The 27877-nt window shown below is 36.2% G+C and overlaps 1 protein-coding gene across 2 annotated transcripts; it reads right to left on the reverse strand.

Annotated features, from left to right (window-relative positions):
• PHOX2A (paired like homeobox 2A) lies at positions 1-27624 on the reverse strand. Of its 2 annotated transcripts, XR_013262241.1 has the most exons (4): positions 26919-27624; positions 9566-9753; positions 280-7243; positions 1-220 (listed from the first exon to the last, which is right to left on the reverse strand). XR_013262241.1 is itself a non-coding variant. In XM_077451125.1 (3 exons), exons 1-3 carry the CDS (start codon positions 27139-27141, stop codon positions 6815-6817), a joined length of 840 nt encoding a protein of 279 aa, XP_077307251.1. In that variant the 5' UTR covers positions 27142-27624; the 3' UTR covers positions 1-6814. The 2 variants fall into 2 exon arrangements, 1 of the variants encoding a protein (XP_077307251.1); XM_077451125.1 differs by having other exon boundaries at positions 1-7243.
• Positions 27625-27877: the final 253 nt, after the last annotated feature.

A 27877-nucleotide genomic window follows, 5' to 3' on the forward strand; every position in this document is an offset into this window, starting at 1 on the left:
GACTTTTCAATAAATTAGTCTTTATTTAGGATTATCATAAATTGCAGATGACTTCAATAAATGACATATCGGTGATCTCCCATCATGTACCTTCCATTCTCTGTATACAGTGTCTTCGTATTTGACCTCACCAGTTCAGAAGATATATAGAGGTATACATAAGATACAGGGATAGCGTCATGGAACGTCCCATCTCTTGCAGCATTCCGGAGACTGCAACCTGTCTAGAGACATTATCATGGAACGTCCCATCTCTTGCAGCATTCCGGAGACTGCAACCTGTCTAGAGACATTATCATGGAACGTCCCATCTCTTGCAGCATTCTGGAGACTGCGGCCTAACCTGTTGCTCTCCCATGGAGCGGAATCCTAGGAGGAATGTATTTTTGTGGATATTACCTGTCCAAGGAATGACAATTTGCTTGGTGAAAAGTGGAAACATTGTATAATTATACGTGTCATGGTTGGATTTACCACGAGGAAACTGAATGCCAAACAAATATATGGATAATAGGAGTTATTACCAAATTAAAGGTGCACCAACATCCCTAGAACATATCAGTGTAGGCAAAAAAAAAACACAAAGAGGACAGTCACGGTACTAGAAGTCAATAAGGTAGAATATTATTGCCAAATATAATTCACAACCTCCTAAAATATTGAAAGTCTTGGTTTAAATCTCCCACCCACTTTGCTCATATCTGTGTCCTCAAAGGATTGATAAATAACACTTTATCTATTATTCCAAAAGTTTGAGTGAAGATGATTGATGGCTATTTCCCGAAGCTTTTCCTAGACCAGTGATTCTCAACCAGGGTTCCTCCAGAGGTTGTTAGGTATTCCTTTAGTATTGGGCCATTTCTGTCTCTCAGATAAGTTCCCACTGACACCATTGATCTTTTTAGCTCTCTGTAAGGCCCCTTTCACACTGCGGCGGTCTGCGGGCGCTAGCGGGGTGGTTTTAACCCCCGCTAGCGGCCGAAAAAGGGTTAAAACCGCCCGCAAGCGGCGCTTTGCCGGCGATATTGCCGCGCTGTCCCATTGATTTCAACGGGTAGGAGCGGTTTAGGAGCGGTGAATACACCGCTCCTTCACCGCTCTAAAGATGCGGCTAGCAGGATTTTTTTCACCGTCCTGCCAGCGCATCGCTCCAGTGTGAAAGCCCTCCGGCTTTCACACTGGAGTGAAAGGGGCCGGTTTTTTTTTTCAGGCGCTACACAGGACGCTATTTTTAGCGCTGTAACGCCTGAAAACCGCCCCAGTGTGAAAGGGGCCTAAGGAGGTAATTTTTCCAAATGACCACAAGTGTAAGGACCATTCTTCCCACTGACCATCACACTAATGTATCATGAGTTACAGACCTCTAATTTTTAGCAGGGGTTCCCCGAGACTGGAGAACTATTTCAAGGGTTCCTCTGTGTTGAAAATGTTGAGAAAGGCTGTCCTAGACCAATGTTTCTCAACTCCAGTCCTCAAGGGGCACCAACAGGTCATGTTTTCAGGTTTTCCGTTATTTTGCACGGGTGATTTAATCAGTTTCACTGCCTTAGCAATTACCACAGCCATTTGATCTGCGGGAAATCCTGAAAACATGACCTGTTGGGGTGCCTTGAGGACTGGAGTTGAGAAACACTGTCCTAGACCACTTCCCATAGGTGATCACTGTATTATATATAAAACACATGGGGGGGGGGGGAGGGTTGATTTATCAAAACTGGAGCAGCTGTGCATGGCAGCCAATCAGCTTCTATTTTTTTATTTTCTCTTTTATTACAAATGTTCGAGTAAAAATAATCAATGTGATGGCTAATTTTCAACGTGTTTCGTAAACCAACAGTGCACTTCCTCAGGGTTCACTGTATTACATAAAACACCATGGGGGGGGATTTTATCAAAACTGGAGCAGCTGTGCACAACAGCCAATCAACTTCTGTCTATCGTTTTCAAAGCCTAAGGCTCGGTTCACACAGGGGGCGGCACGACTTGCAGCGCGACTCACAGACGCGACCTGCAAACGACTTCAGCGGTGACTTGCAAAACGACTTCTGTATAGAAGTCAATGCAAGTCGCCTGAAGTCGCCCCAAAAGTAGTACAGGAACCTTTTTTCCAAGTCGGAGCGACTTGAGTCGCTCCTATTAGAATGGTTCCATAGTACAGAACGAAGCGCGACTTGTCAGGCGGTGAAGTCGCCTGGACAAGTCGCCCTTGTGTGAACCGAGCCTCACTGAACAAGCTGAAGGTGGAGGCTGATTGGTTGCATGGTGACAGGTCCTTCAGTTTTTTACAAATGTGGCGATTTGCAGAAAAAAACACAACTCAACGGATATGGTCTGAACAAGGCCTTAGGCTCCAATTCACATCTGCCTGTTCCACGAAAACGCTCGCAAAAGCTTGCGTTTTTCACACTCGTTCACGGAATGTGCAAAAAAAAAAAAAAACGTGGTGCCGTTCAGCTTCTTTGGTTCGTTTTTCGCACAATCAATTGAATGGACCGCCCGATGTGTGTTGTGTGGAAACAAAATTACGAAAAATGCGCATTTACGTGATGCTAAGATGTAAATGCAGCTTTATCATTTTATTTTATTTTTATTTATTTTTTACAAAATGCGATGACAAGGATTTAAAACATTTGGTATTGCCACTGTGCTGATCCCATAGGTCATCCCTGTATTATTTATATTAATACTTGTATTACAATGATACATTTCTACATTTTAGATAATTACCTCCAGTGATCCCCTGAGGAAGTGCACCGTTGGTCAATAAAACGCGTCTTCTCATTGATTATCTTCACTCAAAATTGTTTGATGAAAGAAAAAGTGATATTATATATTGATCTGTGTTGTGATTGATTAGATATAAGCTTGGTGGGAAGCAATGAGCCAAAAATCAAGACAACCCTTTACATGTTTTATAAAAGTCCCGCTATGTCTGGTGTGCCTTTACGAGAGCTCACAGCCTGGAATTATTTTAACTTAATGACCAAATTACATAATTCTTTTAGAATTCTGCGTGCCTAAATCCCTAAGGGCTACTGAGGTCTTTACCTCCCAAGTCTGTGATATCGCAGCCGATTGTGTTCTCAGGTTCAAGCTCCGCCCTCTGTAGTGTAGCATGGTTGCATTACACAAATTACTGCCAGTAAGGCATATCCCACCTCCAGGTACACTATGAAAAGCCTGCTGAACACAGCCGCAGGTTAGAAGTTCTGAGAGTATTTGCCGGTATAGCCAGGCGACTAGCATTTTCAGGACGTTAGCCATGGTGGCCTGCTTATCTTACTCGCTGCAGGTTTCTGAGGGTGAACTTCCTGCTGTCCTGAATATTGTTCAGCGTTTTCGATTTGATATTCCTTAAAAGAAAAACCCTGGACAAAAATGGTCTGTTTTCCCTGAAACTTGCTAAATGTTTTTATAGAAGATGATTACGATATGTTGAATCCTTATTTACACCTCGTTCCCTTCACCCCCTGCATACCATCTGAAATTCCAAATCTGGTTCACAGTGGGTGCTGAGAGAGCAGGCAAACGGCTGGAGTGAGCTACACTGTCTCTCCCATCTGCAGCCCTGACGGGCTCGTATTTTTCGGGAGGAGGACAAAGCTGGGGATGATTTTAGGCTTACTAAAGGCTGCTCGAAAAAAAATTGCAATCAGCCTTTTTTCCCCCCCATTTGCTTTACCCTGTTGTTCATTACAGCTGGATGAGCTTTTCTGGAGGTGGGGCTGACACGCAAAAGTTTGCTATGCTGGAGGTGGGGCTGTAAAGCAAAAAAATTGTCCTGCCAGAGGTGGAGCTGTGACACAAATGCTAGCTCTGCCGGAGGTGGGGCTATGACACAAAAGTTATCTCTGCCGGAGGTGGGGTTGTGACAAAAAGGTAGCTCTGCTGGAGGTGGGGCTGTATCACAATTGTTAACTCTGCCGGAGGTGGGGCTGTGACGCAAACGTTAGCTCTGCCGGAGCTGGGTGTGTGACACTAAAGTTAGCTCTGCCATAGGTGGGGCTGTGACACAAAAATTAGCTCTTTCGGAGGTGGGGCTGTGACACAAACATTTTCTCTGTTGCAGGTGGGGTTGTGACGCAAAAGATTAGCTCAGCTGGAGGTGGGGCTGTGGCACAAAAATTAGCTCTGTTGCAAAAATTAGCTCTGTTGGAGGTGGGGCTGTGACACAAAAATTAGCTCTTCCGGAGGTGGGGCTGTGACACAAAAATTGGCTCTGTTGGAGGTGGGGCTGTGACGCAAAAGATTAGCTCAGCTGGAGGTGGGGCTGTGGCACAAAAATTAGCTCTGTTGCAAAAATTAGCTCTGTTGGAGGTGGGGCTGTGACGCAAAAAATTAGCTCTGCTGGAGGTGGGGCTGTGACACAAAAATTAGCTCTTCTGGAGGTGGGGCTGTGACACAAAAATTAGCTCTGTTGGAGGTGGGGCTGTGATGCAAAAATTAGCTCTTCCGGAGGTGGGGCTGTGACACAAAAGGTAGCTCTGCGACACAAAAGTTATCTCTGCCAGGGGTGGGGATATGATAAAAAGATAGCTCTGCCGAAGCTGAGGCTGTAAGACAAACGTTAGCTCTGCTGGAGCTGGGGGTGTGACACAAAAGTTAGCTCTGCCGGGGCTGGGGGTGTGACACAAAAGTTAGCTCTGCCGTAGGTGGGGCTGTGACACGAAAATAAGCTCTTCCGGAGGTGGGGCTGTGACACAAAAATAAGCTCTTCCGGAGGTGGGGCTGTGACACAAAAATAAGCTCTTCCGGAGGTGGGGCTGTGACACAAAAATTTGCTTTGTCGGAGGTGGGGCTGTGACGCAAAAATTAGCTCTGCCGGAGGTGGGGCTGTGACACAAAAATTAGCTTTGTCGGAGGTGGGGCTGTGACGCAAAAATGAGCTCTGCCGGAGGTGGGGCTGTGGCACAAAAGGTAGCTCTGCCGGACGAGGGGCTGTGACACAAAAGGTAGCTCTGCCGGAACGTGGGGCTGTGACACAAAAGGTAGCTCTGCTGGAGGTGGGGCTGTGACACACAAAATAGCTTTGGAGGTTGGGCTTTTACACAAGACTAACTGTGCTGGAAGTGGGGCTGTGATGCAATAATTAGCTCTGCCAGAGGTGGGGCTGTGGCACAAAAGTGAGCTCTGCCGGAGGTGGGGCTGTGACCCAAAAATTTGCTCTTTCAGGGGGGTGGGGCTGTGACATCAAAACGAACTGTGCCGGAGGCGAGGCTGTGACACCAAAGCTAACTGTGCCGGGGGTGGGGCTGTGGCACAAAGTTAGCTGTCCTGGAGGTGGGGCTGTGGCTCAAAAGTTATCTCTGCCAGAGGTGGGGGCCATAAAACAAATCATTAGCTTTGGCACCATAAAGCATTTTGTGTGTGTGTTTTTTTTTTTTTTTTGATGTTTTATAGATGATATTTCCAGACTGGAACCAGTCCAGATATATCATCTATAAAACGTCTGCAAAAAAAACCACACACACACAAAATGCTTTATTTATGGTGCCAAAGCTAATGATTTTACAAGGACTTTAAGGTTTGTTTTTGGGATTACAGAATTTCACAATGCTGACTCCTGAGCTGACGGGGGGGAGGAACCTTTTTGTACATACAGTAAATAAATAAGACATCCCCTGAAAATAAGCCCTAGTGTGTTTTCTGTAGCCAAAATTAATATAAGACCCGGGGGAAAACGTGGTATGTTTTCGATCGTACGTCAGCGCGCTGTTCCCAAATAGCAGATTTGACATACTGTCTGGGCACCCAGGGAAATCTGATGTGGAGGTGGAGCTTGCTAAATATCTATATCAGTATATAAATATATATATATATATATATATATATATATATATTCCATCGGAGTTAGGGACACTGGGTCACAACAAGATGCATTTTTTTAGGAAAATAACACCGGGGGGTCGGTCATTTCAGGAATCTTGTTGACTTGAGGGAAGATCACATACCTAAAAAAAAATAAAAAAAATACACATTCCGCCCTATGTCCTCTTTGGCTGCGCTCAGGAAGAACACCAGGCCAATAAAAAAAAAAACGAATTTAAGAAAGGAGGAGCTAAACTCTGTGGGAGGGTGGAGGAGGGGCTAAGGTTCAGAGGGGGCATGCTGGAGGCGGGGCTGTGACACACAAGATAGTTCAGAAAAGTGTGCAGCCCCCCTCTAGAACAAATACATATATATATATATATATATATATATATATATATTTTGCAGGTTGCTATATAGAGGCTTTTGTGTTTTAGCCTGGTGTTCTTTAAGAGGTAAAAATATACAATACATTTCATATACAACAAAAATCCTGATTCCTTTGAAAGTAAAAATACAAAAAAATAATAATAATAAATCAGTGCTTCCTAGTCAGAAAAGAACTGAAAAACAGAAACAAAACTACTTAAATACAATAAATAATAAATAAAACATGAAATATGCGAGCTGCGGCTTGGTGGGACAATACCGTGGCGTCCATGAAAGGTTACTGTACATCCGCTGGTTCAGATCCCTTTTCCTCCAAACACTTTTTTCTTTGTTTTTTTTGTTGTTTTTTTTTTTAAAGGGCACCCCAGTCTCTCAATGTACATGGAAGTCACCCGCGGGGGCTCTAGGCCCGGCTTGATGCAGACACGTGAGGTTATGAGGACAAATACGCGAAAGGTCCTTCCCCCAAAATTGGTGGTTTTCTATATATAACCACAAAGTCTATAGTTCAGATTTTGGGTCCTGTCCACGTTGCATTGGGTCTTATTTCAATATTTTTTTTTTTTTTTTTTTACAATTTGGGCTTTATTTTTTATTTTTTATTGTTGGCTTTCTTCTAGAATAGGTTTGTTTTTAGGGTGTTTGGTTTCCGGTGAAAGGTGGAAAGGACCCCGGCAAAGGGTCCGGGGACGGCTTCGGCCGGCTGCCAGGCTTTAAGGAGGTCGGCTGTGTTGGCGCTGCTACTAGTTGGGATGCCGGGCCACACGGGGGCCTTCAGGCTCTGGGCGGCGTGGCTCGGCACCAGATTGGTCCCGGTGCTGGGGCTGGGGCTGAGGCTGGGACTGTTGAGGCTGGCAGTGTTGGGCAGTGAGGCCGTGCTGTCGGGCGTCGGGCTGCAGTTGGACTCTTTGGACTCGTCATCCTCGGAGGAGGACCTGGGGTCCGACTTTTTACCGCTCGAGCCGCTGCTGGAGTTGCTCCCCGATTTGGAGTTGGCCGCTCGCTCCTGCTTGCGGAATTTGGCTCGTCGGTTCTGAAACCAGACCTGCAAAAAAAAATTAAAAAACAAAAACTGAAATTGCTGATTGGTTTCTGAAAGGCACCGTAGCCAAAAATTGTGGGTTTGCGTTGGCAAAGAAGTGTAATCGGTTTTTAGTTTTGTTAAGGAAATACACTATATTGTCAAAAGTATTGGGACACCTGCCTTTACACGCACATTAACTTTAATGGCATCCCAGTCTTAGTCCGTAGGGTTCAATATTGAGTTGGCTCCGCCCTTTGCAGCTATAAAAGCTTCACTTCTGCTGGGAAGGCCGTCCACAAGGTTTAGGAGGGTGTCTATGGGAATGTTTGACCATTCTTCCAGAAGTGCATTTGTGAGGTCAGGCATTGATGTTGGATGAGAAGGCCTGGCTCGCAGTCTCCACTCGAATTCATCCCAAAGGTGTTCTATTGGGTTGAAATCAGGACTCTCTGCAGGCCAGTTAATGTTCCTCCACCCCAAACTCGCTTATCCATGTCTTTACGGACCTTGCTTTGTACAGTGGTCCAAATCATTTGGTGGAGGGGGGATTATGGTGAGGGGTTGTTTTTCAGGGGTTGGGTTTGGCGCCTTCGTTCCAGTGAAGGGAACTCTTAAGGCGTCAGCATACCAAGACATTTTGGACAATTTCATGCTACCAACTTTGTGGGAACAGTTTGGGGATGGCCCCTTCCTGTTCCAACATGACTGCCCACCAGTGCGCAAAGCAAGGTCCACAAAGACATGGATAAGCGGGTTTGGGGTGGAGCAACTTGACTGACCTGCAAAGAGTCCTTACCTCAACCCAGTAGAACACCTTTTCGGATGAATTATAGTGTGGGCTACGAACCAGGCCTTCTCATCCAACACCACTGGCTTTGCTAGCCTGAAACAGGTAGAGTAGGTGTTCTAACAGCCCTTTTATATCACTTCCTGCAGATCAATGCATTATGGCAGCCAGAGACAGCCCAGGAAACAGCATTTTCAAGAGGTATCAGCCTTCATCTTTTTTACATGACACGGGAGTTCAGTTTCCAGGGCTGTCATTCTGACCCCCCTCCTTACTAATTACTTGGTGAGTTGCTGACCCTTGGGTTCAGGTTCCAGGACTGTCATCCTGATCCCCCTCCTTACTACTTGGGGAGATGCTGACCCTTTGGTTCAGGTTCCAGGGCTGCCATCCTGACCTTACTACTTAGTGAGTTGTTGATCCTTGGGTTCAAATTCCAGGGTTGTCATCCTGATCCCGCTTCTTACTACTTGGTGAGTTGCTGACCCTTGGGTTCAACTGTCAGGGCTGTCATCTTGACTCCCATCCTTACTACTTGGTGAGTTGCTGACTCCTCAGGTCCCAGGGCTGTCATCTTGACCTCCTCCCCTTAATACTTGTTGAGTTGCTGACACTTGGGCTCAAATTCCAGGGCTGCCATCCTGACCCCCCATCCTTACTACTTGGTGAGTTGCTGACCCTTGGGTTCAAATTCAGGGCTGTGATCCTGATCCCGCTCATTACTACTTGGTGAGTTGCTGACTCTTCAGGTCCCAGGGCTGTCATCTTGACCCCCCCCCTTAATACTTGTTGAGTTGCTGACCCTTGGGTTCAACTTCCAGTGCTGTCATCTTGACCCCCCCCTTTACTACTTGGTGAGTTGCTGACCTTTATTTTCAGGTTCCAGGGTTGTCATCCTGACCCCCCCCCTCCTTACTACTTTGAGTTGCTGACCCTTGGGTTCAGGTTCCAAGACTGCCATTCTGACCCCCATCCTTACTATAGGGTGAGTTGCTGACTCTTGGGTTCAGGTCCCAGGGCTGTCATCTTGACCCCCCTCCTTACTACTTGTTGAGTTGCTGACACTTGGGCTCAAATTCCAGGGCTGCCATCCTGACCCCCCATCCTTACTACTTGGTGAGTTGCTGACCCTTGGGTTCAAATTCCAGGGCTGTCATCCTGATCCCCATCCTTACTATAGGGTGAGTTGCTGACTCTTGGGTTCAGGTCCCAGGGTTGTCATCCTGACCCCCCCCCCCCAACTACTTGGTGAGTCGATGACCCACACATCCTGAAATGTCACTGGCTCCATGGTTGTTGTGAGTCATTGGTTGAGCAAGTATTGGGAGAATAAAGATGACAGCCCTGGAACCTGCTCCATCACCAACAGGTCACAATGGCTCACCCAATAATGGAGGCCTCCATTATTGACCTGCTTCTGAAAACCTTTAACCTGGATGTGCCCGGCCTGAATATTTCTGAGTTACCAGTACAAACATCCAACAAGTGTAATTATGAAATAAAAACTCAAAACTGAAAAGAAAACCCTTTCGACTGGGGTTAGGTGGGCTGATTACCTGCACCCGGGCCTCTGTCAGGTCTATTTTGAGTGCCAGCTCTTCTCGGGTGTAGATATCGGGGTAGTGGGTTTCCGCAAAGACTCTCTCCAGCTCCTTCAGCTGTGAGCTGGTGAAGGTGGTCCGGATCCTCCGCTGCTTCCTCTTCTCGTTGATGCTGGACGGGTCTGAGAAGAACTTGTAGGGGACTGTCAGAGAGAAAGAGACACCACCATCAACCCAAAATTCCTACGACACCCATCAGTACAGAAATAATAGTGCCCATACATGCTTTCTCACAAACCCCAAAGTCTGCCCCCTTGTGGTATGTTGAATGAGCTGATACCTTTCTGTGCTCTTTGCCTGTGCTGAGCTCTTATCGGTTATATTGTTCCCATCTCTCTCTCTGGGCTAAAGAATACTACTCCTTATGTATATATAGAGAGAAGAGAGGGGAGGTGTTCTGTAGTCTTGTGCTAGAGTGACCACACTACATAGAAGTGGTGGCTGCATTCGTTTTCAGTCGTTGCATTTTTATGTTTAATATTCTCTTAAATACGTTGTAAAAATAGTTTTTTTAATTTTACCACTATTAGTATTATTACTAATATTATTATTGTTATTACTACTACTACTATGATTATTATTACTACTGTTACTACTACTATTATTATTATTACCAGGGACAAGGGGTGGGCAGGAAGGGCGGCTGCCCCTGGCGCAATGGTTTATTTCAGGGGTAGGGGGCACCCTGACCCTAACCCTAAGGAAAAGGGGGGCGCAGTTTGGCATCTTTGCCCTGGGCGCTGGATGACCTTGTCCCGGCACTGATTATTACTATTATTATTACTACTACATTTCTTTTATTACTACTACTACAATAATTATTGTTATTATTATTGCCACTACTACTATTATTTTTATTACTATTACTATTATTATTAGGACTACTACTAATACTACTATTATCATTATTATCATTATTATTATCCCATTATGGAAGGAGAAACTTTTTAAGGCCTCCCTAGCACAGAGGAAGAATGTCCTAACATGATAGCATAACAATAGTCATCATCATAATATAATATAATATAATATATTATTAATAATACTGTTTATCTGCAACATTTTATATATATTTTTTTCTTTTAACTAATACATAAAAGAAGAATTATAATTGAAAAATAAAAAATAGAATTTAACATAAGTTAGTTTTGCACAGTCGTATTTTTATGTTCGACATTCTTTTAAATAAAATAAAAAAGTTTTAATTATTATTATTCATTTTATTATCATTATTGTTATTGCTACTACTTTTATTACTATTATTTTTATTTTACTATTTATTATTATTATCGCTACTACTACTACTATTATTATTATTATTATTATTAGCCCATTATGGAAGGAGAAACTTTTTAAAGCCTCCCTAGCACAGAGGAAGAATGTTCTAACATGATAGCATAACAATAGTCATCATCATCATCATATAATAATAACAACAACATGATAACATAAGATAATATCAATAATACAAATGTTTATATGCAACATTTTATATATATTTTTTTTCTACTAACTAATACATAAAAGAAGAATTATAATTGAAAAATAAAAAATAGAATTTAACATAAGTTCGGTTTGCACAGTCATTGTATTTTTATGTTCAACATTCTTTTAAATAAAATAAAAAGTTTTAATTATCATTATTCATTTTCTCCTCATTATTATTATTACTACTACTTTTATTACTATTATTTTTATTTTTACTATTTATTATTATTATTGCTACTACTACTACTATTATTATAAATCATAAAAGAAAAAGAAAAAATTTAATTTAACATAAGTTCGGTTTGCACAGTCATTATATTTTTATGTTCAACATTCTTTTTAATAATAAAAAAAAGTTTTTTTTATTATTACTATTATTTTTATCATCATCATTATTACTACTACTTGTATTATTATTACTATTACTACTACTACTATTATTATCACTACTACTACTACTACTATTATTATTATCACTACTACTACTACTACTACTACTACTACTACTATTATTATTATCGCTACTACTACTACTACTACTACTACTACTACTACTACTACTACTATTATTATTATCACTAATACTATTATTATTATTTACACTAATACTATTATTCTTATTTTCCCACTATGGAAGGAGAGGCTTATTAAAGCCTCCCTAGCACAGAGGAATAATGTTCTAACATGATAGCATAATAATACTCATCTTCATATAATAATAACATGATAATATAATATAATAGTATTAATACTAATGTTTATGTGCAACATTTTATATATTTTTTTCTTTTAACTTATACATAAAAGAAGAATTATAATTGAAAAATAATTTTTTTTATTTAACATAAGTTCGGTTTGCACAGTCATTCTATTTTTACATTCAACATTCTTTTTAATAATAATAAAAAAAAGTTTTTATTATTACTATTATTTTTATCATCATTATTACTACTACTTGTATTATTATTATTATTACTACTACTACTGCTATTATTATTATCTCTACTACTACTACTACTATTATCACTAATACTACTATTATTATTATTATCACTAATACTGTTATTATTATTATTATCACTAATACTACTATTATTATTATTATCACTAATACTACTATTATTATTATTAGCACTAATACTGTTATTATTATTATTATTATTATTATTATTATTATTATTATTATTATTATTATTATCACTAATACTGTTATTATTATTATTATCTCTAATACTATTATTATTATTTACACTATTACTATTATTCTTATTTGCCCACTATGGAAGGAGAGGCTTATTAAAGAAGAATGTTCTAAGATGATAGCATAATAATAGTCATCATCATCATCATATAATAATAACATGATAACATAATATAATAGTATTAATACTAATGTTTATGTGCAACATTGTGTAATTTCTTTTCTGTTAACTAATAGATAAAATAAGAATTATAAATAAAAAATAACAAAATAGGATTTAACGCAAGTTCTGTTTGCGCAGTCATTATATTTTCATGTTCAACATTCTCTTAAATAAAAAAAAAGTTTTTATTTTAGTACTGTTATTTTTATGATTATTATTATTATTACTACTTTTATTATTATTACTACTATTAATACTACAATTATTAACTGCTTTTAAAGGAGGGACATATTAACGCCTCCCTACCATGGAGGAAGAATTTCCTAACATGATAACATAATAATCATCATCATCATCATTTAATACCATGATAACATAATATAATAATCATCATCATCATCATCATAATCATAATAAACATGGCAACACAATAAATAATAATCGTAATTGCTGACAATGATAATTAGTGATGTCAGAGGTAAGTACAGATACCAGTTGGCACTGACATATCATGGATGGAGCTGACCCCATTGGAGGTCCAGGACATTCCACACTAAAATTCCGGTCTGTATGCCCCGCCCCTTTTCACCCTAGGCCCTCTTTCTCCGCCGCGGAACGGCTGGTACAAGCTGATGCGGCACAGTTCCTTAGACAGGTACACGGCGCGTAAGATGTCCAGAGGAGTCCGTATAGGTCCCCTCCAACCATTTCTCCGGGAGGGGGTGCAGTAAGGCGGGGGGGGGGGGGCACACTCTTGCTCTTGATGTATTAGCACAATGCATGAAAATGCGTTAGTGCACTGCCATGCCATTCATTCCTAATCGCCCCCACACCAACCACCAGATATGTCTTGCAGCACACCACAACCCACGCCAACACATGAACAATATATAATACAATACATGCACAAAATATATATATATATATATTACATGCCCCTTTTTTTGGTGCATTAGGCGGCCAATTCGTATGAATAGGAGGCTCTAAGATAACGCGGCCTAACGTTCCTCAGCCTAAAGAACCGCCCCTGAGCGGTGCTAAGGAAGCAGCACCTGCCTACGTCGTGAGGAGATCCGCACCGATATTACAATCTATACAGGAGATTTAATGACATTAACACATCTGACATTTAGTTACATTTCACATTCTTCTGTAGATCTTTAGAAGGACAATAAGTTCCCTTTCGGGGGCTCCCAGCTTCACACTGTACGCACAGCCGGGGCCCCTGCGGAGCCAATATTGGCTGCCCTGGGACAGTTCAGTGATGCAAATTCCCGGGGAATTAGCGGTTTCTTTGAAGCCGTAATCCTTTCTGGCATCTAATCCTCAGCAGGGGACTTTGTAGGGGGCAGAAGAAAAAAAAGGGCATTCTGAGATGGGCCCTACACAGCTCGGTCTGAGCACTGCAAACAGCAAGCAGTCCATAGAAGAGTTAAAGGGAATCTATAGCCAAAACTTTTTTTTTTTTGTTAGATTTGGAAGGAGGAGGGAAGAGATGAACACCTTATTGTAAACTGCATACAACTGTTTCAGGCTTTTTAGTCATCATCAGTGTATGAAAACCACGGCTTCTATGGCATGGGGCTTGGAATCCAACGAAACGGAATAACTTTACATTTTTCGACCATTTTTAGCCCTACAAATTAGGTTTTTGCTGATCCAATATGCAATAAATGATAGTACAATGCCCATGTGGACCCAACTCCTTCCTCTCATATTATCTGTTACCATCTCACATTCTCAAGCTAGTGTTCTACCGAGAAACTGGCCTAGGAAGTGAGCAAGGAACCAACCAAGAAACCAACCAAAGAACCGGACAATGAACCAACTGAGGAACTGACCAAAACACCAACCAAGGAAGCGACTGAGGAACTGACCAAGGACACAAGGAACATACCAATCGAAGATCTGACCAAAGAACCGACCAAAGTACTGACCAATGAACCAATTAGTCAACCAGCAAGTTTACCAACCAAGGAACCAACCGAGGAACTGACCAAGAAACCAACCAAGGAACTGGCCCAGGAACATTTAGAGGAACTGACCAAGGAACCAACTGAGGATCCTATAGAGGAACTCACCAATGAACCGACCAAAGAACTGACCAATGAACCAACTAACCAACAAGTTTACCAACTAAGAAACTGACTGAAGCACTGACCAAGAAACCAACCAAGGAACTGGCTGAGGAACATACTGAGCAACTGAGCAAGGAACCAACTGAGAATCCTACCCAGGAACTGACCAATGAACCTACCAAAAAGCTTAACAATGAACCAACTAGTCAACCAACAAATTTACAAACCAAGGAACCGACCGAGGAACTGGCCAAAAAAACAACTAAGAAACTGTCCAAGGAACATACCGAGCAACTGACCAATAAACTGACCAAGGAACTAACTGAGGATCCTACCGAGGAACAGACCAATGAACCAACGGAACATCTAACCAAAGAACTGACCAAAGTACTGACCAATGAAGCAACTAGTCAGCCAGCAAGTTTACCAACCAAGGAACTGACCGAGGAACTGGCCAAAAAAACAACTAAGAAACTGTCCAAGGAACATACCGAGCAACTGACCAATAAACTGACCAAGGAACTAACTGAGGATCCTACCGAGGAACAGACCAATGAACCGACGGAACATCTAACCAAAGAACTGACCAAAGTACTGACCAATGAAGCAACTAGTCAACCAGCAAGTTTACCAACCAAGGAACCAACCAAGGAACTGACCAAAAAACCAATCAAGGAACTGGCCCAGGAACATTTAGAGGAACTGATCAAAGAACCAACTGAGGATCCTACAGAGGAACTCACCAATGAACTGACCAAAAAACTGACCAATGAGCTGACCAATGAACCAACTAATTAACCAAGTTTACCAACCAAGAAACTGACTGAGGCACTGACCAAGAAACCAACCAAGGAACTGGCTGAGGAACATACTGAGGAACTGAGCAAGGAACCAACTGAGAATCCTACCCAGGAACTGACCAATGAACCTACCAAAGAGCTTACCAATGAACCAACTAGTCAACCAACAAGTTTACAAACCAAGGAACCGACCGAGGAACTGACCAAAAAAACAACTAAGGAACTGCCCGAGGAACATACCGTGCAACTGACCAATAAACTGAGCAAGGAACTAACCGGGCATCCTACTGAGGAACAGACCAATGAACCGAACAAAGAACTGACCAATGAACCGATCAAAGAACTGACCAATGAACCAACTAGTAAACCAACAAGTTTACCAACTGAGGAACTGACCAAGAAATTAACCAAGGAACTGATCAGGAAACTGACTAATAAACTGATCAAGGAACCAACTGAGGATCCTACCAAGGAACTGACCAATGAACCAACTGAAGAATTGACCAATGAACCAACAAGTTTACCAACCAAGAACTGACCAAGAAACTAACTATAGAACTGGTCGAGGAACATAAAGAGGAACTGACCAATAAACTGACCAAGGAACTAAGGATCCTACTGAGGAACTGACCAATGAACTGACTGAAGGACTGACCAATGAACCAACCAAAGAACTGACCAATGAACCAACTAGTCAACCAACAAGTTTATGAATCAAGGAAGCAATTGAGGAACTGATCAAGAAATTAACCAAGGAACTGGTCCAGAAACATTCCAAGAAACATACAGAGGTACTGACTAATAAACTGACCAAGGACCCAGCTAAAGATCCTACCGAGGAACTGACCAATGGACTAACCAAAGAACTGACCAATGAACCAACTAATCAAGCAACAAGTTTACCAACCAAGGAACCGACCGAGGAACTGACCAAGAAACCCATAAAGGAACTGGCTGAGGAACATACAGAGGAACTGACCAATGAACTGTCCAAGGAACCAACTAAGGATCCTAGAGAGAAACTGACCAATGAATCGACTGAGAAACTAACCAATGAACCGACCGAAGAACTGACCAATGAGCAATGAACTGACTAAACAACTGACCAATGAACCAACTAGTCAACCAACAAGTTTACCAACCAAGGAACCGACCGAGTAACTGACCAAGAAACCAACCAATAAGATTACCTGCAAATTAATAAAAATATTACTTAAATATAAGATATAAAAAACAAATTTATTATAAAAAATATTGAATCCATATACTAAGGATAATCCTATATCATAAAAAAATATATAAATTGATAAAAATATTACTGGAGTAAAAATTATGATGAACACATTTCATTCATAATTTAGGAATAATATTTTATTATATTTTTTTTATATTTAATTACCACATTATATTTGATATTTTGTATATTCAGTAAAAGTAACTACAAATTAATAAAAATAAAAAAAAATACCTGAATACTATATATAAAATAAAAATGTATTGTAAAAAAAAATGTTTCATTCAACATAATCATATATCATAAAAAAACTACAAGTTGATAAATATTACTGGAGTGAAATGTAATTAAAAGAAAGAGTTATGAAAAAAAAATCATATTCATAGACTAAGCATAATACTAAATCATGAAAGGAACTACAAATTCATAAAAAAAAAAAAAAATGACAGGAGTAAAAATAAATTAAAAAAATAGTATTAAAATATTTCCTTCGTAAATTAAGCATAATTACGAATCTTAAAAGAAACTGCAAATCAATAAATTTGACTTAAATAGAAATAGTTAAAATGAAATGAATCATGATTAAAATATTTCATTCATAAATTAGTCATAAGCATTTATAATAGAAGTAACTTTAAAAAAATAATATCACTTGAATAAAACTATTTAAGGAAATAAGTTACTACCAAAATAATAATAATAACGAGTAAATAATAAAATAATAAATAAAATAATAAATAAATAATAATAATAATAATAATAATAATAATAATAATAATAAATAAATAAATAAAATAAAATAATAACAATTTGAATAAAAAAAAAATATATATATATATATATTGTAAAAAAAAAAAAAAAAAAATGTAAAAAGGGGACAGAAACGACTTCTCCTCCAGCTTTGATGGAATAGATAATTCATGTCAGGGTGGGAATTTCTTCCTTGTGATGTCATATGCTCATTAATGTCTGGTTAGCCCATATGTGACTTACTTATGAAGATGAGATCACTATAAATGTTACATTTGGGGATATTATCTCTTCCTCGGTGATATAATGTAACACTTCCCAATTTATTTATTTTTCCAGACACAATTTCCGCCATGGACCCGTTCAAAGGAGTGAGCTAGCAATGCACCACGGCGCCCAAAAACACGTACATGCGCCATTTTCTGCAACCTTACGGCGGGTAGTGGTGTGCTGAAACGCATGTGCATTGGGGCTGCGTTGTCTCAATGTGTTGAGAGGTCATTCAAAATATCTTATTTTGCGCATCCATACTCCGCTTTATACATCCAGTAGACGGCCTTGTTAGAGCGACTCTATCGGGTGAGGTGCGACATCTCGATTTTGGCAAAACCAGACAGTAACACTGCAGAGAGTGTCACTGACGAGTAGTCAGCAGTGGAAAATCTGGGCTTTTCATGCCTTATCTCTAATTAGATAGATGGGAGGGTTGTGTGACCTCAGGGGGGCGAGATAATCACTCACACTGACCTCCCCGGGGGGGTTACATTAGCACTGCTCTGTATTAGTAATGGGGGCAATAATAGACAAGGCGGAAAGCATGTCATGTCACTTTATTAAATTAGTGAACTGCTGCGTGTCTCAGTACTCTTTTCCTATGAATTGATTTATTCCCAGAAAAAAATTTATTTAGTCGTTTTTAGTAATAATAATATTAATTAAAAAAAATTAAATAATATTATTAACAATAATGGTTAAATAGTCTAGTTTATCCAATAAAAAGGGGAAAACAAAAAAAAAAGACAGTTTTTTTTTTTTTTTACAATCCTATATACAAAACCCCATACCCACAGTTGAACCAGAGAAGGAAAATAATAAATACATTAAATAATAATTAAGTCATTTTTAGTATTAGTACTAATAGTAATAAGAATAAATACATTCAATAATAACACTAATAATAATAATAAAAATGCATTAAATGATAATTAAGTAACTAACTATGTTTAGAAATAGTACTAGTAGTAATAAGAATAAATAAATTAAATAATAATAATAATAATAATAATAAAAAATACATTAAATAATAAAGTAATTTTTAGTACTAGTACTAATAGTAATAATAAATACAATAATAATTGAATTAAATATTAATTAACACATTTTTTGTAATAGTACTAATCGTAATAAGAATAAATACATGAAATAATAATAATAAAAATGCGTTAAATAATAATGAAGTAATCTTTAGTAATAGTGCAATAAATAATAATAATAAAAATGTGTTAAATAATAATTAAGTAATCTTTAGTAATAGTGCTATAAATAATAATAATAAATGCAATTAATAATAACAATTGCATTAAATAATAATGAAGTAATCTTTAGTAATAGTACTAATCGTAATAAGAATAAATACATTAAATAATCATAATAATAATGTGTTAAATGATAATGAAGTATTTTTTAGTAATAGTACTAGTAGTAATAAGAATAAATTAATTAAATAATAATTATAATAAAAAAATACATGAAATAAAAATAAAGTAATTTTTGTACTAATAGTAATAATAAAAAATACATAAAAAATAATAACAATACAAAATAAATAGAATAATAATAATAATAATAATAATAAAAATACTAATAATAGTGATTTTAACTATAATAATAACAGTAATAATAAAATTAATAATGGTAATCACATATGATATAATTGTACTCTGGCTTTAACCTGTAAGGATATAAGAGTTAACGGTGGAGCTGCGTCGCCATATAAATATGAAAGACTGCAGACCAAATGCATTTGTGAAGATGGCAGATCTCCAAATGAATGCAGATATCGTCATCGCACGTGTATGTTGCATTTCTGCTGCTAACGCACACAAGTGCACCGCAATGAGACGGGTAGTTCCTGTCTATGCGTCTTGGTGTGACGTCTTGGTGTGACGTAACGCACGTACTTTGGGGGCCTTACCTTGGAGTCCAAGTGTGTCGCATTAACATGCGTTTTTTTGCATGCTTTAACATATATTGGTCAAGTCATTGAAAAAAAACATGCGCCATTTTTTTTTTGTAGCACAGTGTCCCATGCGTTGTGGTGTAGCGCATATTGTGCTGGGGAGCCATTCGTTCTGAGTGGCACCGGAATGCGTTAGCGCAGGCAACATGCGTTGCAGTAACACTCGTGTGGGAAAAGCAGGTGCCCCCCGAACGTGTCTTACCGTGTGCTGCCAAAACGCACAAATGGGAAGCCCGTTTGGATAATTTTATTATTGCCAGTGGGCAATAAGTCTTTCATTTTTTTTCATTTTTTTTTCAACTTTTTTTTAAATCTAATTTAATTTTAATACATTTTTTCAACTTTTAATTCAATTTAAGTCTTTAAATTATTTTTTTTCATCTTTTTGGTCATTTTTCTTTTATTTAATTTAATTGTATTACATTTTTTTTTTCAAATTCTAATTCAATTTTTTTTTAAATCTTTTTGATAATTTTTTTTAAAATTAAGTTTAATTTTAACACTTTTTTTTTCAAATTGCAATTTAATTGAATACATTTTTTCAACTTTTAATTCAATTTAAGCCTTTAAATTATTTTTTTTCATCTTTTTGATAATTTTTTTTAAAATTTAATTTAATTTTATTACATTTTTTTCAAATTTTAATTCAGTTTTTTTTAAATGTTTTTGATCATTTTTTTCTAAATTAAGTTTAATTTTAACCAATTTTTTTTTTCAAATTGTAATTTAATTTAAGTTTAAAAACCAAAAATAAAATAAAAAATGTTCTTATATTTTTGATCAATTTTAGAACTTGCGGTAGGCAATAGATTGCTTAGTTAATTGTGATTACTGGAGATTTTATGTAGCAATTCTGGTTAAAGGAAAATAAAAAATGAACTGAAAATCTTTTCAGATTTTTATAAATTCTGGACTTTTACACAGATATCATTTTGCAGGAAGTGCAGGAAGGAGGAGGGGGTCTTATTATGTAATAAAATAATCGTGTACCCTATAGTGCCTGTGTTGTCGTATAAACCAACCGGATTGCAGCTGTCATTCCTCTAGTGAAGGATAAACAAAGGCAAACATCGTTCCGTCACCTGCACCCCCCCCCCCCCCACCACCCCGAATATCTGCACATTATCTTAGCAGCAATCACTGCAGCACTCCAGGCTATAGAGATACAAAGGCCCCTGTGTACACAGCACATGTACACCAACAATCCCAATACTGTCATCAATTACCAACAAAATTGTTTAGTTGCCATTCAAAATGTTAAGTTCAATTTAAAATAAAATTTTAAATGCAACATTTAGAGCGGATTTCTGAATTCCATTAATAGGAATCAGTTCGTTCCAGACTATCTTTGTAGCAGCATTTGGTATATATCTGCTATTTGTGTGGTAATGGGTAAAATAAAATTATTTTAAATTGAAAATGTAGCAAAAAAAAAAAAAAAATTCTAATTCTAAAACATTGGATTTTATTAATTTTTTTTGTTTTTGACCAAAATTTCACTGCCATAGAAATGTCCATTGTAAACAATTTTTAACAAAATGAATAAGGTGTAATAAGATTGGGGAGAAATGTGTGCAGTAAATTCTGTACTGTAGTGTTACATTTTAGATATTGTGATCAATTTAATTTACTTTACTTAAAAAATATTAATATAGTAATTTCTTCATGATTTATAAATCCTGTATAATAATAATAACAATTTGCTATAACGTCATTTTGATGTATAATATTTTAACAATCACAAAGGTAAAGTAATATATATATATAGATTACTTCTTTACCTTTGTGAGTGTTAGAATATTATACATGAAAATGACGTTATAGCAAATTGTTATTATTATACAGGATTTATAAATCATGAAGAAATTACTATATTAATATCTTTAAAGTAAATTAAATTAAATTGCTCACAATATCTAAAATCTAACACTATATATCTATATCTATATATATATATTAATTTACCCCTGTGAGTGTTAAAATATTGTAACAATATGATATTTATTTTATATCTAATATAATATATATATATATATATATATATATATATATATATATATATTTTTTTTTTTTTATATAAAACATCATATCGTTACAGTACAATAGCAGTAACAAAGTGATATTTCATATCTATAAAAACATATATATATATGAAATGTTTTAATTTTGTTTTTTAAATATAACTATCAAATTTCTATTGTAGCTATAAAGTAACAAAGTGATATTTCTTACCTCTAAAAAAAAAAACTATACATATATATACATATAGATAGATAGATAGATAGATAGATAGATAGATAGATAGATAGATATCTCTATAGAGATATCTATAGATATCTCTATATCTATATATATATATATATATATATTTCTTTTATATATATATATATCTATATCTATCTATCTATCTATCTATCTATCTATATCTATATATATATATATATATATATATATATATATATAGAGAGAGAGAGAGAGAGAGAGAGAGAGAGAGAGAGAGAGAGAGAGAGAGAGAGAGAGAGAGAAAATAAATATATATATCTATAGAGATATCTATAGATATCTATAGATATATATATCTATATATATATCTATATATATATAGATAGATAGATAGATAGAAGAGAAAAAAAAAATATATATATATATATATATATATATATATATATATATATATATATATATATATATATATATATATATATATATAGATAGATAGATAGATAGATAGAAAAGAAAAAAAGAAAAAAAAATATTATATATATATATATATATATATATGTATATATATATATATATATATATATATAAAACATTTATTGGAGATATTAAATATATATATCATTTTGTTACTTTATTATTACAATAGAAATATAAGAGTTATATAAAAATGTGTTGTTTTATTGGATATTGTTTCCATAACATAAAATAAAATAGTAAAATCATTAAAAACATATTACAATGTTCTTGAGATATTGTGACATCAGAATTTAGTGACACTATCAGGATGATATGCTCTTACAGTAATAGCATTAAAAAAAAAAAATAGTTCCAATAGATACTGATGTGATAGAGATTTATTCATTTCTCGCTGAATTTTGAATGAATTTTAGTGAAATAATGCTCTAGTAAACGAATGAACTTTTGAAGAATAATTGTAATCCTTATACTATCTAATATTTGTATTGCTATTATTTCATCCTCTTTTTAGGTACTGTACAAAGTGAAAAAATTAAAATTAATACCTGCACTTTGTGTGACACACTCAAAGTAGAATGTATTTCTCGTTTAAAAAGAATGAAAGATAAATAATTAAAATGTAGTCCTGTAAAAAAAAAATTTCATTCTTTTTATTAGTCTTCTAATAAAAACAATTGAAAAAAAAAATTAAATGTATTCCTCTAATAGAAAGAATGAAAAAAGAAGGAAATACAATGTATTCCTCTAATAGAAAGAATGAAAAAAGAAGGAAATACAATGTATTCCTCTAATAGAAAGAAAGAAATAAAGGAATAAAATGTATTCATCTAATAGAAAGAATGAAAAAAAAACGAAATACAATGTATTCCTCTAATAAAAAGAATGAAAATAAATAAATAAAAGGTATTCTTCAGATAAAAAGAATAAAAACAGAAAAAGGGAAAATGTCTTCTTCTACAGTAATTGAGGTTATTAATGTAATCACAATAATATTATTTTTAATATTAAGATGATAATATTTGTAGTGACATACTATTCATTATGATATCATCATTTGATATTGACATAGCAATGGAACAATAAAAAACAGTTTTTATACAGAATGTTATTTCTATATTAATTTTTTTATCTAACAAATGTTTTTTTTTTTTTTTTCAAATGCAGAAAAATCCCATTTGCATCAAATATATTTAGATATTTACAATAATCCAAAAAGGACTGTATTCTTTAAACTACCTACTACAATTAACACATAACTGTCCACAAATAAACAAAGATCTCCTCTTGTTCTTGATAATAACAGCCAGTAAATCAACTGCATCACAAAATACTGATTTTATAACGATAAGAGAGTTTTCTACTAATTTGTGTACAGAACATTTAGGCTGATATTTGTGTTTTTGTTTTAGTTTTTTTGTTTTTTTTTATTATCATTTTTTATTATTATTTATATTATTGAATATTAAATAACAGTGCTATTGTTGTTTAATCAGATCACTCTTTAATTTATTAGATGTTAACCTTCTACCAATAACATTTTATTCCCTTCCCACTAATAATTATTAAATTATCGTGTTTATTTGTATTTTTTTTATTGTTATTTATATTATATTATATATATAAATAACAGTATGTTAATATTTTTTTTATCTTTTTTTATTATCTTTTTATTATTATTATTTTTATTATTGAATATTAAATAACAGTGCTATTGTTGTTTAACCAGATAACTTTTTTTGTTTTGTTTTTTGTGATATCTGTGTATGTTATGGTAGAAGCTTCAGAAAGAGAGTCCATTTTAATATATTTCTTTCCATATTTATTAAATACTGATATATTATTAGTGGGAAGGGAAAGAATGGAATGGAAGGGAATAAATGAATGAGTGATCTGGTTAAACAACAATAGCACTGTTATTTAATATTCAATAATAAAAATAATAATAATAAAAAGATAATAAAAAAATGATAATAAAAAATAATAACATACTGTTATTTATATATAATATAATATAAATAACAATAAAAAAATACAAATAAATACGATAATTTAATAATTATTAGTGGGAAGGGAATAAAATGTTATTGGTAGAAGGTTAACATCTAATAAATTAAAGAGTGATCTGGTTAAACAACAATAGCACTGTTATTTAATATTCAATAATATAAATAATAATAAAAAATGATAATAAAAAAAATTATAATAAAAAATAATAACATACTATTATTTATATATAATATAATATAAACAACAATTAAAAAAAATACAAATAAACACGATAATTTAATAGACTTCAGAGCATTGTAGTTTTAGAGTGACTTACAGATCTTATACTGATAATATAAAAAAAATATAGAAATAGAAATAATTGTCAGTGATTTGGAGCTTTCCTAGTCAACCACTAATAGTTTAACAGGCAGGTGATATATAACACAACATGTAAAGATCTCATAATAATTGAATTTATTGCACATCCTGGAATAAAAGAATGTGGGTGGGACGAGGTTTTAATCGTATATATCGTGATGCAATATTATAAGCCTCGATAGTGAACTATTGTGATGTAATACAGAGTTAGAATGGATAATGTTTTTGAATTATTGGGTGGGAGAGGACAGGAACGGGCGATCGAAAACGGATAATGGATGAGATAAATAATGGGGGGGGGGGGTGTTTTATTGTACACCTCGGTGATGAGGGACAGTCATAATTTTGCTGTGCAATACAGTCATCATGGCTGACTGAATAACATACTGCTCTGAGTTATTGGAGTATTAAGAGACAGAATGTGATGTTGGCACCTAATAAAGTTATAATAATTGAATAAACATATCGCACCCCTGAGTTGTTATGGTGTTAGGGACAGTTAGCACTCCGCTGTGTAATAAAGTTATAATCATTGATTGCATGAGTTATCGGCGGGTGAGAATGACAGTCAACGGTAATAAAGTAGCAGTTGTGGATTGCATGCTACTCATCTCTAATGCTACTCGGGTGAGGAGGGGGACAAACTGTTGTTAGTAGTGCAATAAAGTTATAATTGTTCTAACAAGTTATTAGCGCAAATAATGTGCGGTTATAATTAAATGAGTTATGTATTTGCACCTCTGAGTTATTAGGGTAATAAGAACAGTTTAGACTTGGCAATGCCATAAAGTTGCAATTATCCTTCAAAGTTATTGGACGGGAGGTTTGCATTGCTACAAGGTTATAATTAGCTGGATGTATATTTTCCACCCCTGCGTTATTAGGGTATTAAGACCAGTTTACATTGTGCAGCTTCACGTTACAATTATTCGTTCAAGTCATTGGATGAGAGGTTTGTATTGCCACAATCATTAGCTGAATATAGAATTTCACCTCTGTGTTATTCGGGTAATAAGAAAAGTTTATACTTGAAAGTGTCATGAAATTGCAATTATTCTTTCAAGTTTTTGGATGACGGTTTGCATTGTTACAAGGTTATAATTAGCTGAATATATATTTTCACCCCTGAGTTATTAGGGTATTAGGACCAGTTTATATCTGACAGCAACATAAAGTTACAAATTATTCTTTCAAGTTATTGGATGAGAGGTTTGCATTGCTACAAGGTAATCATTAGCCGAATATATAATTTCACATCTGTGTTATTCGGTTAATAAGAAAAGTTTATACTTGGCAGTTTATACTTGGCAGTGTCATGAAGTTGCAATTATTCTTTCAAGTTATTGGATGACGGTTTGCATTGCTACAAGATTATAATTAGCTGAATATATATTTTCACCCCTGAGTTATTAGGGTATTAGGACCAGTTTATATCTGACAGCATCATAAAGTTACAAATTATTCTTTCAAGTTATCGGACGAGAGGTTTGCATTGCTACAAGGTTATAATTAGTTGGATGTATATTTTCACCTCTGAGTTATTAGATTAATAAGACCAGTTTAGACTTGGCAATGCCATAAAGTTGCAATAATTCATCCAAGTTATTGGATGAGAGGTTTGCATTGCTGCAAGCTTATAATTAGCTGAATATATATCTTCACCCCTGAGTTATTAGGGTATTAAGACCAGTTTACATTGTACCGCGTCATAACGTTACAAGTATTTTTTTAAGTTATTGGACGAGAGGTTTGCATTGCTACAAGGTAATAATTAGCTGAATATCTATTTTCACCCCTGAGTTATTAGGGTAATAAGACCAGTTTATATCTGACAATGTCATTAAGTTACAATTATTCTTATACAAGTTATTGGATGACAGTTTGTAGGTTTACAAGTTAATAATTAGCTGAATATACATTTTCATCTCTGAGTTATTAGGGTAATAAGACCACTTTATATCTGGCAACGTCATTAAGTTACAATTATTCTTTCAAGTTATTTTTGCGGTTGAACTGGATGCACTTGTGTCTTTTTTCAACCTGACTAACTATGTAACTATGTAACGAGCAGTTTGCATTGCTACAAGTTTACAATCAGCTGAACATATATTTCCACCTCTGTGTTATTTGAGTCATAGGACCAGTTTATATTTGCAAGCGTCATAAAGTTACAATTTATCTTTCAATTTAAGGTTAGCAGTGCAACAATCGAAGATATATATATATATATATATATATATATATATATTTATCAGTGTGACAAAGTTCCGGGACAGGACTGCCCTTACCTGTGGAGTAGGGGGAAGGCTGGTGGTCCCTCAGTGCCCCCAGGGTGCAGTTGGCAGTGGTGAGAGGTGGGCACCCAGGGTTGGCAGTGAAGCTGCTCCGGATTGGGTTGTACTGGAAGCTGTTGGGTTGGCTGCAGGAACTGAAGTCTGCATAGGCAGAGGCTTCCATGGCTGCCATGCAGGAATCATACGAATTCAGGTAGGAATAATCCATTTTGTACATAGAGGGTCCTGGAAGGAGAAGCTGCGGAGAAAGGTCTGTGGAGGTTGCTGGGCTCCTCTTCCTAAAGGTACATGTCCTGTAACTGGGCAATGCACAGAGCTGCCTCTAATAGACTGCCTGCTGGATGGGCACAATGACAAGGAGGTACTCTGCTTTACATGACAATACGGGACAAGTGTGGAGGGGGCGGTGCCCAATCTCCGACCCCGCCCAACCACCAGGGGTGCTGTTGTTAACTCTTTTCTCTCTCATTTTCCTCCCCGCCCAGCAAGGTTTGCACTTACCTGCCCTGTGCAATATTAATCAGTGCGTTTTAACCCCTTCCTGACTGCAGAGACTCCTAACCTAATGCCCTTCAGAGGGCGGGTTTATTTTTACCCTCAACTTGCCCAACAAATAATATCCAATTGCAACAGAGATATTTGTATTTAACCTTTTCTTACCTGACCGGGGCTTCAGCCTGCCTGTTGTATTTAACCCCTTCCTGACTTCTTGATCCTCATGGTCCCCCGCCCGCCCGCCCCCCCTGCAAACTTAATCCCTTTAACTCCCCTTCTGAAAAGGTAATTTAACCCCTTCATCTGCGGATAACACTTTTATTCGAGATTACCCCCCTTTTCTTTGTTATAACAATTGCTTTTAACTCTTTTCATGCCAGCCCTCCACCCACAACTTTCCCTGCTGCTTCTCTCAGTCCTGCCGGGAGAGGATAAAAGCAACTGAGATTAACCTTTTT

This window comes from Lithobates pipiens, unplaced genomic scaffold (assembly GCF_037356315.1).
Source record: "Lithobates pipiens isolate NorthernLeopardFrog02 unplaced genomic scaffold, aLitPip1_a1.2 Scaffold_23, whole genome shotgun sequence".
Classification (NCBI taxonomy): Eukaryota; Metazoa; Chordata; class Amphibia; order Anura; family Ranidae; genus Lithobates; species Lithobates pipiens.

Excerpts from the sequence above, each read along its gene's own strand:
- PHOX2A (XM_077451125.1), bottom strand. The coding sequence starts at position 27,141 with ATGTACAAAATGGATTATTCCTACCTGAATTCGTATGATTCCTGCATG. Across the intron at positions 9,754-26,918 it reads GCCTTCCCCCTACTCCACAG|TCCCCTACAAGTTCTTCTCA; the intron begins GTAAGGGCAGTC and ends TCTCTCTGACAG. Across the intron at positions 7,244-9,565 it reads TGACAGAGGCCCGGGTGCAG|GTCTGGTTTCAGAACCGACG; the intron begins GTAATCAGCCCA and ends TTTTTTTTGCAG.